Raw genomic sequence first — 11,786 nt, 5'->3', positions numbered from 1 at the left:
AACACGTAGGTTGGTCTTGAGTGTCTTAAGGAAGTGTAAGACGCCCAGGTTCAAATAGTTATACGAGTCTTATGACTGAGGGTTGTGATGAGTTGGTGTTGATAACATGTAATAAGTGGCTATTGGTGACATGTAAGTGAGGGATGATACCCGCAAAGGAAATTTATTCGTAAAGATTTAGTTGAATTTGAGGTAATTATATATGGTTTGATATGGTCATTAGTGAGACGAACAGTACTCTTTCCGGCCTCTTTGGGTTTTCAAGAAAACATCTATAAGATCTTTATCGTCGGATTGTTATGTTTGTATTTGATGATTGTTATGTTTGTTTTGAGGTGCATGTTTCAAAATGGTTGAAACAGAAATTAGATTCCGTTAATATGTTTTGGTCGTGTCAACGTCTCTCTTTTATAGGGTGAAAGAAAATCTAGAACACTGGTTCTAATTGAACCGCTGAAAAAACAACACTATAACAAAAATAATCCAACTATACCCAACATATAAGTGTTTTGTGACAGGTGTCTTTAATGTTGTTTGTATGGGCGGTACATTAAGAATTTTTGAAGAAAATATCATTGCCTGAGATCATATTTCCTGAACATCCCTGAAAGAAAAAGAATCATATTCCCTAAAAAGAGAAAATTCAAAAATCCACCACCTTTTTTGTTTTGAAATGTAAACGTTTATTAATAGTTTTGTTTTGAAAATATCATTGCCTGAGATCATATACAGTTGTTGTTTTTATCTTTTGTTGCGTTCCAATGATACCACATGCCAGTGACAAATCTTGTCTTCAAATAATGCAAGGTAAAGAGAGAAAAAGTTGAATTGTTAACATCAGGCTCTAATTTGAAGGAGAAATTCGAGAGGTCCCTGCTACCGACTTTAAAGCAAGGGCCCTTTCCATGGAAATAATTTGGCCTGAAATAGGCTACTGGAGCCTGGAGGAGTCTCCTTAACCCCTCAAAATTTTGCTTCAGTAGACTAGTCTTCCGAAAAGAACACTATATGACACAAAGTCCATGATAACTCATTTTGAAATCGAAAAATAACTTTTTAACAGAGTATTTACGGGGGCTATGTTGTGTTAGGCGCGAGTCAAAGGCGCCCAGAACAAAAGAAAACTCCGCTCACGTTTTGACGAGCAAATCCGTATGTATAACAAATCGATAGTGTATATTGGTACCTCTGTATTAATCTTGGTTCTTGACAAAGGTTGTCGTCTCACTTTTTAATTTAATTTTTTTACTATTCTTTTTTGGTGATTTTTACTTTTTTCAACCATTTGGTCTTAAAAGATGTTTTAAAATTAAGAAAAATAAACTCCGTAGGTGTTTTTACACCAGGTCTCTGTAGCCTAGTTAGTAAGTTCGCGAATGATTCGCGAATTTTTCCGTATCACGAATTTTACCGTCTTATTCGCGTACGTTTGCAACTCCGAACCCAAGTCGTGTATTATGTGGCATTCCCGGATTATTCGCGAATCGTTCACGAATTTCACGTATCCCGAATGATACGTCCGCTTAATTCGCCATAAATTCTTTAACTTTTACTTTTCAAAGACTCCACTTTTTGGGCTTTACTGCCTCCCGAACATACACGACCGAATATTAGACGTGTTGTAATTTTTATGAAACAAAAACGACTGAAGAGATTTGAAGGTGAAGGTGAGAGAGATCTCAAACTCACTAACCAAGCATCTAAACCACCATACGACGTCCTCTTGGATAACTAATGTTGTATATATTATTAATATCATCATATTGAGTTTATTTTTTCCTTAAATAACTCACACATATGCATAAAAATTGGTCTATGACCTTATAAATACAAATTATTTGTTATATATAGATACCGAATTTTCAGAGCCGAACTCACATTTATAAATCGAATTATACACGTACGTATGCCGTTCCGAATTAATGACGAATCACGTCCCGTTGACCGAATTTTGGACCGAATCTGAATTTTACAAAACCGTATAATACTCGTACGTTTGTCGTTCCGTACGTTTGCCGAATCCCGAATTGCTAACTAGGCTCTGTAGAGTTCACTTCTCCACCACATCAATTAGATTAAGACGAGCCCTTGCTCTTAAAGCCATTTTCTGAACCTGGTCTAGGTTGTACACGGCCAATATTAGAACTATTCTCTGTTGAAGTTACAGGGTGAAGAAAACACCAATTCCAGTTGCTAGCTTGTGACGCAGAACCTAAATTTAGTGCTCTGGCTAATCTCCCGTCTTTTTATTTTAGCAATTTTAGTCTGCACAGACGGATACCATTTTCATGCTATCCTCTGCTTATTTTATTTGCTTTGTTTCTTTTGCCTTTGTAAGGGTCCTTTTATGCTTTTGTATTTGTATAATGGATTATATGCAGAAGTAGGTCTGGTCTGGACCCTCACTTTCATTTTTAGGTCACTTTTTTTATTTCTTGCAAAATTAGGCAAGTTAAACGGATTCCATCTGCTTTAACCATCTCGGTCAATTTATCGCGTTGACTTGTCAATATCTCGCCAAAATATCATATAGGGAGATCTCATACATGTGGTAAGATTACTGAAATGTCCTTCACACGTGTGTCAGTCACACTAGATAAGATGTCCACGTGTTGCTATCTGAGAGCCTAATCTAACTAAGACGACATCTCGAGGATTAATTGAACGACCATGATAGTGACGACATGAGTATCTGAAACCAGTCGAGATAAACTCGATCTCATTCATTATTCTTCTTCTTCTTATCTTCTTCTTTGTTTTCTTCTCCTTCCGTTTTCTTTCTTCTGCAATATTTCTAGAGATAAATTCTTAGGTTTATTGAGTTGCCGATAGATGATGGGGTTGAGGAATTGAATAACAAGAGGGTGATTGTCCAATAGATGATGGGGTTGAGGAATTGAAGAAATTAGGGTTTACTAGAGAAGTCAGGGAAGGTGGAATCGAGGGTTTAGAAGGCTAATTGGAGGTGGGTTTGTCACTAATTAAGAGAAGGTTGAAGTTTTTATTAGAAGCAGGAAGTCGGGGTTTTGAATTGGAAGATTAGAATGATGTTCTTCCCGAAATTGGGAATTAGGGTTTCTGGATTTCAATTTGGGTTTGTGTGGAATTGATGATGATATTGAGTTGGTGATAACTGAAGAATGAAGGGGTTGATGTTGCGCTGATTATGCAAAGTTGTACTGATGAAAAATCAAAATGAAATGGTAATTTGGGGTTTCTTTGATTCAGACCCGACGACTTATGTGAATTTGGTTAAGAGTTGATGAATCTTATTTGGTTGTATGTGCTGGTCCTGCAAGCAAAGAATCAATGAAATGTATGAGCTGAGTATTATGATTGGGATTTAAATCGTGCTTAGCTAGACACGGTTTTGGAACTGTGCAACAGGGTTGTCAAAGATTGGCAGGTGAACCTGTTATTAGATTGGAAGGATGAAATGATGGTGATAACGCTGTTGAAATCAGAAACGCAGATTGGATCTGAGACAGAGTTTTAAGGGAATTGAATCTGGAGAATCGAAGATAAGTTGGTGCTGTTACTGCTTCATGGGTTCAAGGATTTGTATTGCAGGCTTAAAAGATGGTTTCAATGGAACTATGGGATTTGTATTTGGCAGAAAAGGGTGAAAATGGTGTTGATGAAGGAATATAGGCTTGCAGTGGCTTTGTTGCACAAGTATGTCTGGAAGAAGATCTGTTGCCGTTTGAAACAAAGATGGTTGAAATGGTTTGGTTAGATTGCAGATGTGGGCTGAGTTGTTGCCATGATTAGATGTATGTCTAGGATACAGGGCTGGTACAACATGTGTTTTTGTTGAAGCTGGTTTGCAGTGGAGATTATGCTATTGTTGAAGCTGGTTTGCAGGTGTTTTTGTGGTTGTGGCAGAGTGCAGTTGGCAATGGTTGTGAAAGAAGTACAGTTAAGAGCATGACAAGGAGTTGTTGTTGCTAAAGTTGGCAGCTTTGTGCGATTAACTGGTGGTAATGAGAGGACTCTCGACTGTAGAATCTGGTGGAGAGCAGGAGCAGTTGGTGGCAGCTGAGCTGCAAATGGTTTATGGAATTCTAAAATGGAAGCTCAGCTTAGTTGAATTTCTGGTGTAAATCTGAAATTGGGTTTTACATGGATTGATTTTGAATTGAAGGAGATTGGGCCAACTAATGGAACTGTGAATGGTGATATGTACAAATTTTTTCCGTGACATGATTCCCACGTAATCAGTCCACATGGCATATCCGAGCCTACGTAAGCAATCCACATGGCATATCCGAGCCCACATGTACAGTTTTCATGTTGATTTAACTGAGTTAAATCAATGATATAACATTAAATCAGTGATTCAAAGGACTTTTAGGTCTTTTTAGTTACACCTAACGGTGTTAACTTTCCATCCATCACTTTTGGTCAAAACTTGCCTAGTGTAGCAATAAATAAAAAAAGTGACATAGATTTGAAAAGCATCAAAAAAACAAGCCTATTTTTGTAAAAAGCCCTTGTACAATTTCATTGTAATGCTCGTGAATTCATTTTATGCTTAGACTAAGTCTTAATTCTTAATCAATTGATGCGGATTCAGCAAAACTAAATAACACGTTATAAGACACCAGTTTTATTGTTTCTTAACTAGATTTACCATCATACGCACTTGATGGGTACAAGCTCAAGTGGATACTTCTTATGAGCACTAAGCCCTGACGATTCCTCAGTGTTTATGTCTTCCCTTTTCATGCCTTCCGGCAATTCCCAATTAAAGCAGTATAGTAGATTCGCTAGGATAAGCTCTATTGATATGAGTGCCATATTCATACCGGGGCAAATTCTACGACCTCGGCCGAAAGGTAAAAAATCAAAATTGTGTCCTCCACTGTAATCAATGGGGCGATCTTCAAACCTCTCTGGGATGAATTCGTCTGGCTTGTTCCAATACTTTGGATCCCTCATGATTGCCCATGCATTTATTAGGATCCTTGTTTTTGGGTAAACATCGTATCCGTCGATAACATGATGCTTTGTGTTTTCTCTTGGAAGCAACAGTGCAGCTGGTGGGTGTAGTCGTAGTGACTCTTTAACCACCATTTTCAGGTACAAAAATTGATGAAGGTCTGATTCTTCTATCTTTCCTTTCATTCTTAAATCATGACTTCTAATCTCGTCCTGTACTTTTTTCATTGCTCCTGGATTCTTCATTAGTTCCGTCATTGCCCAATTCATGGTTACAGCAGATGAGTCTACTCCACCAACAAATATATCCTGATTATGGTTTTCTTGTATTAGAAAGATCGCGTAATAAAAGGTCACTGTCAATCAGTATTAACATTAATGAATTTAATTAGAAGAAATTACGTACCGCGAGAATTGCTTTGATATGGTCATTAGTTAAACGAACAGCACTAGTTCCGTCCTTCTCGATTTTCAGCAAAACATCTATGAGATCTTCATGCTCCGATTTCTGTCCCTCCGGGTCGAGATGCAAATCTATGATTTGTTGAAAGAATTCATCGAAAGCATGAAAGCATTTCTCAATCCTCCCATGGACTCCAGTGATCCTATCAAGAATCCAACCTACACTAGGAAAATAGTCAGACGCTGAAAAACCATCTGTTACCGCCAAGACTTCGTTAAGGATTTCGTGAAGTCTCCCTTCGCTGAAATGATCTCTGCCTGACCTTCCAAAAGCAACCCTTGATAGAATCTTGTCTGTTACACTAATCAACATTTTATAAACATCAATAGGATCAGTGGAATTGGAAGAGATAGAATCCAGCATAGCTGAAACTTCTTCCTCTCTGATTAACGCAAAAGATTGGACTCTTTTGGTACTAAAAAGTTCAAGAACACATATTTTTCGCATCTCTCTCCAATACACACTATAAGGGCCAAAAGCAATATCTAAGAAATCATAAGTAAGACGTTTCGGACCCGCCAAGGGAGGTCTACTACAAAAATCAAGATCATGTGTTTTTAAAACTTGTTCCGCAGCCTCGGCCGATGTGATTACGAGTGTAGGTATACTGCCTAATTGTAGAAGCATGACCGGACCGTAATTTTGGGAGAGTCTGTGTAGAATGCGATGAGGAGGTTTGGCTAGTTGATGTAAGTTACCAATGATTGGAAGCTTTGGAGGACCAGGAGGAATGTTATGTTTCTTGTGATGACTGAATTTAAGGATGAAGTATATAGGAAGGATGATGAGAGAAAGTAGCAGGACGAAACAATAAGGAAAAAGCTCCATGTTTCTAAATGATCAAGCAGAGATAATTAGATTTTGTTACTACCTCCAGGTTGTGTTAACTTCTCTTTTAAAGGCGATGGATTTATGGACTTGTGGATCTAGTCCCATAGACAATCTACTTAGAGCATCTTTTCCCATATGAAAGTCATGGTTATCCATATATGTCACTCTTGTAAGCTTGCATATAAGAGATAGAGTGATTCTAGGTTGACCCAAAAAATCAACCAAAAAATATACCGTGAGAAATCGAACGAATCGTTCTCTATAGTGGAATGGGGTGGGCCCCATCACCCAATTCCACGGCGCAAAATTCGGTGGAGTTGTTCTGGGCGAATAATTGTTTTCGTACAAAATAACCAAGACTTCACGTGAATTTAGGAAGACTTCACGTGAATTATGAAATGACTGGTGAATGTAACCCCAGCTAGAGACGAACACGCAATATTCATAAGAGAAAAAACAGTACGTTATTTTTTGTGATAAACAAAGATGGGTTTATTGATCAGAAACGGGTACAAAAGGCGGAACCGTCCAAGCGGAAGTGAAAAAAAAAAGACTTGATAGAAGACTATCAGGTCAAGCCAAAGAGAAAACAACAGAAAAATGGCCAAAAAATAGACAGATCACAGAGGATTGAACTAGACATTAACCCAATTCTCTAAAACAGCTTGAAAGTTAACCTTTCGAAATTATTTGATAACTGAACCCCGATGAAATAAATATCTTACCATATGAATGACTTGGTCATAAGTTTGAGTTTTTCTAGTGAAAATACTAAAATCGCGCTCTTTCCAGGTACACAAAAGGATAGCCAAAGCTAACAGACACGTTCTTTAAGTTGAAACCCAAGGTTGGAAATATCCAAAATTTCTAAAATCAGATATGAAAACTTTGGTTCACTGGTTGTGGTCCGAGTAATCGTTCTGGTCGTGGTGGTGGGACTTGGGAGTGTGATGCGTGCATAGTTTTTCTTCGATCTTGTTATAGGGGCGGCAAGTGTGATAGCAATGTCCCTCTTATTGGTCAGGGGGTGTCCTAATAGGGATTGTAAATTGACTAGATTACCCTTTTTACCTTGAATGGACTAATTTATCCTTTTTTTGGTTGAAAATACTGAATTGTCCTCCCCTATTTTTAACCTAATAGAAACTGAAAATCAAAACAGTTTTTTTTCAACTTCAGCTTCATCTTCTCTTCTCCTCCTCTCCACCATTAAAACTGATTTTTCATCATCCTCTTCGATTAATCGGCGATTTGAAAAATTGGTAATCGTTGATTGAAAACTATATTAGAGATGCCGAAGAAGAAGGCTGACGAAGATTGTAGCCATTCTAATGAACCAAATCCTTCATTAGGTCAAGAACTTCAATTTGAAACTCCTCAACCGTCAAAACCAAGCACAATGACTTATTTGAGGTATGTTTCGAAAAACCCAGTTAGGGTTTAGTCTATTGTGTTTGATTTAAGTTAGTTTTGCATCAAAAATTAGGGTTTTGGATCGAAATTGAAACTGGAATTTTTGTGTTGCATGTAAGTTACGGTTGATAATAACCCAGATACCCACCATAACTGTATATTTTGATGAACTTACGGTTGGTAACAACCCAAATACGAACCGTAACTTCTAAGTTTTGAGAATTAGGTTAATGTTCGGTTGGTATTGAAACCTTAGTTACGAACTGTAATTCCTTCTGTATGTTTCAAACATGTTTTACGGTTTATATTTTCATCTCACTTACGAACCGTAATTGTGTTACGGTTTGTAACTCAATTAAAGTTACCAACCGTACATCATCATGTATGTTAAGAATTTTTGAAGTAGTGATGTACGGTTCGAAACTATAGTTGACTTACCAACAGTAGTTCAGGTACGGTTGGTCTCGATTCATTACTTAGCAACCGTATTTGGTTACAGTTTGTAATTGATGTCATATTACGAACCGTAAATTAACCTACTCACCAATTTTTTGTGTTTTGTTTTCTATATTATTTGTTCTACACTTAGTTAATCAATCAATAGTAATGCTTGTGTAGGAATCCTGATAGGGTGAAGAAAAAGAGAGGAAATGACTTAACCCCGATTAGTCATACGCCCACCCCTCGCAGTGACAAGCATTTAGGTGTAGATAATAAAGGTATGCACAAGAACGAGAAGAAGAAGAAGAAGAAGAATAATAAGTTTGAAATTAAGTTGAGGAAACAAACTGTGGCTGAATCTGGAGTTGAGTTAGAAGGAGTTGAACATAATGATTAAGAACCGGTCAGAGTCGAAACTAACCGTGAAGGAAACGAAAATGAAATTATAGAGGAAGAAACTAATTATGATGAAGATGGAGAAGAATCTAAAGAAACCGATGATGATGGAGAGGAGAAAGAGGAATCAAATGATGAAGAGGAAGCAAATGATGAAGAGGAGGAAGATGAAGAAAATGATGAAGAAAAGGAAGAGGAAGAAAATGATGAAGAGGGAGAAAATACCAAGAGAAAAGAGGTAGTTGTAGCTGCACCTCCAAGGCAAAAGAAAGGAAAGAGGCCGAGAAAGGACCCCGCACCGAAAGGGATGCATATTCCTAAAGGCAAAGAATTGTTGTTGCCACCGAAGAAGAATAGAAGACCTTGGGGCGAGGCCCCAGATAAGTCTTCAATCTTATTTGATTATACCGGTTCCTGGTCTGCAAAAGTCTGTCAGACAAGTGTATGCTTTTTGTTACTTTTCTTAAAACATTCATTATTTTGATACATTTTGTTTGTTTATTTCAGTTCACCATAATATGCTTATATTTTTGTATATTATGGATATTATGACAAACTAATAGTTGTGTGTTAGTTATGGATATTAGCTTATGGAATTTAGCTTATGAACTTATTTGTTTTAGTTATGGATTTGAACTTATGGATATTATATATGAATTTGAAGTTTTGGATATGTGTTTGTTTATGACAGTTTTTGTCTGAAAATTTTAAGTTACAGAGCCAATTACGGTTGGTAACTAATTTTTTTTACGAAACGTAAATAACACTAGAACCAATATTTTTCACAAACTTTAGTTACGGCTCGTAACTGATTATCGAGACCAACCGTATCTTAAGTTACGGTTCGTAACTCTTTCACCTTAACCAATCGTAAAAAACCCTGGAACTTATAGTTTTAGGATCTCACCAATTACGGTTCGTAAGTATTTATGTAACCAACCGTAACTCTGTATTTTTTTTTTGGCAGAGTTACGGTTTAACCTATGCGCCGTAACTCTGGAATTCAGTTTTCTTTAGAGTTACGGTTTGTAACTTCTAAACAATTTCCAATCGTAACTCTGGAATTCAAAATTCTTCAGAGTTACGGTTCATTTGTTGATTATAGTTACCAGCCGTAACTCTACTTTTCCCACAAAAAAAATAAATGTTTGCACTGACATGTCCTTGTGCAATTTGAAAATATAGCCGTTGAAACCTTCAACAACTTCATTTTCAAAAAATAGATCCGTTATTGAATATTTATATATATATATATATATATATATATATATATGCTTATCCTCCTTGCTAGAAGTTACACATCCACATGAATCATCTCTTACCTTAAACTAGATTATGGCTCCAAACCCTGAATTTACTTTGGAAGCAGATTTATGTATTTTCCGCAACTTTGTTCTACGCTATCCAAAAAGAGGAGAAGAACGACGTCGATGTGGTTTTGTGAGTACAAGTTATTTGAGAACTCTTTTTGAAAACTTTTGTTCCGAAACAGGTAACCCTAATCACCGAGATGGAATTACGTTGTATGTTCGGTGTGGAACTATTCGGGATAACGTTCAAGAATTTATGGCATTAGTTCGTATTAAGGGTCAAATACGGTTAAGGGGTGAAACTGACGCTGAAGTTTTAGAGAGCTCTATTCAAGAATGGAGACAATGGAAAAGGTCGAATTTTCAATACTTACCTCATTTCAACATCCTTAAAGACTTCTATTCCACTCGTAGACCCGGTTATTAGTATCCTTTTAAGTCGCATGAATGAATGAGTTGTAATGTCATTTATTTTTGTAATGGTTTAACGGTTGTAAGTGTTTGTTTAGTAATGAACATGGTTTAATGGTTTTAAATTACTTATAATTGCTTTGTATTTGGTGTCAGGGTCAGTTACGGTTTGTAACGGTATTATCGAGACCACCGTAAATGACAATGGCAATTAAAATTTGTTTCTGAAGCTAGTTACGGTTGGTAATTGAATCTAGTTACCAACCGTACATAACCCTGAAACCTTGCCTCATATGGATATTAGCTCAACATACTTGGATTTGATATATATTAATTGAACAAAATACTTCATTCATAACATGAATCAACTAGATATGATATTGTCACTTTTAATCATATCACATTTAGTCAAAATACCAAAATGCAAAATATAAAATGTATTTCACCAAGACTTGAAAACATTTAAGCATCCTCTTCATCATCGGTCATAACTATGAATTGCTTCGGCATAGACAACATTATGGCCTTCCATAATTCAATCCCTTTCTCAAATCGATTGCACCAAGACTTGGGGATTTCACCGTCACAACCAAATTCCATCCACAATGGAGGTAATGGGATTCCTTCATGCAATCGGAAGCCGATGCAATGATTTCCTTCCATGTGACCCACGACAACTGTTTTTGTTATTGACGAATCTTCGTCAAACGGTATTCTTGTTGGTGCAAATGTATGGCTCATGTCTCTGGAGACTAAATGAATGACGCAATTGAATGCGTTGGCGAGTAGTTGGCCACATATAGGAATGTGAATCCAATATTGGCTTGTCAAACATATATTGCCGGTTAACCGCCTTTCCATTTACACGAAGCTCTTATTTAAGACCTCATCGGTTTCGTTTCTTTCAACTCTCATCATCGGCTTATAGAAGTCGCGGTAACAACGTAGTTCCATTAAGCATTTTTGCCTTACGTAAGTAACTTGGTCACAACCCTACCCTTTCGCGTCTTCAAAGGGTCCAAGTTGATCCATGAAGACCTGGTAACCACAATTCCCATCACCATGAACATCTTGCGTATCCTTGATATAGTCGGGGAAAAAACGAAGGTAATATTCATAGAGAATGTAATGTTTCCATCTATATCGACCATTCTCGTCTCTAGGTGGTGGTTTAGGCACTCCTTTTAGATGAATCGTCTCCTTCTCCTTCTCACCGCTTGACGGAATTTTTTCAACCATCAGACTCTTTCCATTGTTCCTTGCTAATTGTTTAACACCAACTTTACCAACAAGTCTTTTTATTGAACTATCTTGGGAGGAAACCTCGGGACCGACATTGGAACCTTTACCTTTAAATCCATCATCTTTGTTTCCACTTTCTTTGCAGCCATTTCCTTTGACTACAACTTTGCTTCTTTGTAGTTCTTTGGAGAGAAATACCGGATCTTTTCCTTTAACATCAATTTTTATTGTTACACTTTCTTGAGTAGGAAGCTCGATACATTTTTGTTGTACATTTCGACGGCTTGGTTCTCTTTTATCCGCTTGACCTTTTTTTCGTTTGTTTCTACCTTGAACAT

The 11,786-nt window shown here is 37.0% G+C and overlaps 1 protein-coding gene across 1 annotated transcript; it reads right to left on the bottom strand.

Annotated features, from left to right (window-relative positions):
* Positions 1–4,432: 4,432 nt before the first annotated feature.
* On the bottom strand, positions 4,433–6,441 carry LOC113330105 (cytochrome P450 71B36-like). The gene is made up of 2 exons (XM_026576963.1): positions 5,348–6,441; positions 4,433–5,250 (listed from the first exon to the last, which is right to left on the bottom strand). Exons 1-2 carry the CDS (start codon positions 6,230–6,232, stop codon positions 4,636–4,638), a joined length of 1,500 nt encoding a protein of 499 aa, XP_026432748.1. The 5' UTR covers positions 6,233–6,441; the 3' UTR covers positions 4,433–4,635.
* Between the last annotated feature and the right edge of the window lie 5,345 nt (positions 6,442–11,786).

The sequence above is a fragment of the Papaver somniferum genome, unplaced genomic scaffold (genome assembly GCF_003573695.1).
Source record: "Papaver somniferum cultivar HN1 unplaced genomic scaffold, ASM357369v1 unplaced-scaffold_117, whole genome shotgun sequence".
Taxonomy (NCBI): Eukaryota; Viridiplantae; Streptophyta; class Magnoliopsida; order Ranunculales; family Papaveraceae; genus Papaver; species Papaver somniferum.
This window is presented reverse-complemented; position numbering and strand designations above follow the sequence as displayed.

Excerpts from the sequence above, each read along its gene's own strand:
- LOC113330105 (XM_026576963.1), bottom strand. The coding sequence starts at position 6,232 with ATGGAGCTTTTTCCTTATTGTTTCGTCCTGCTACTTTCTCTCATCATC. Across the intron at positions 5,251-5,347 it reads ATATCAAAGCAATTCTCGCG|GATATATTTGTTGGTGGAGT; the intron begins GTACGTAATTTC and ends AACCATAATCAG.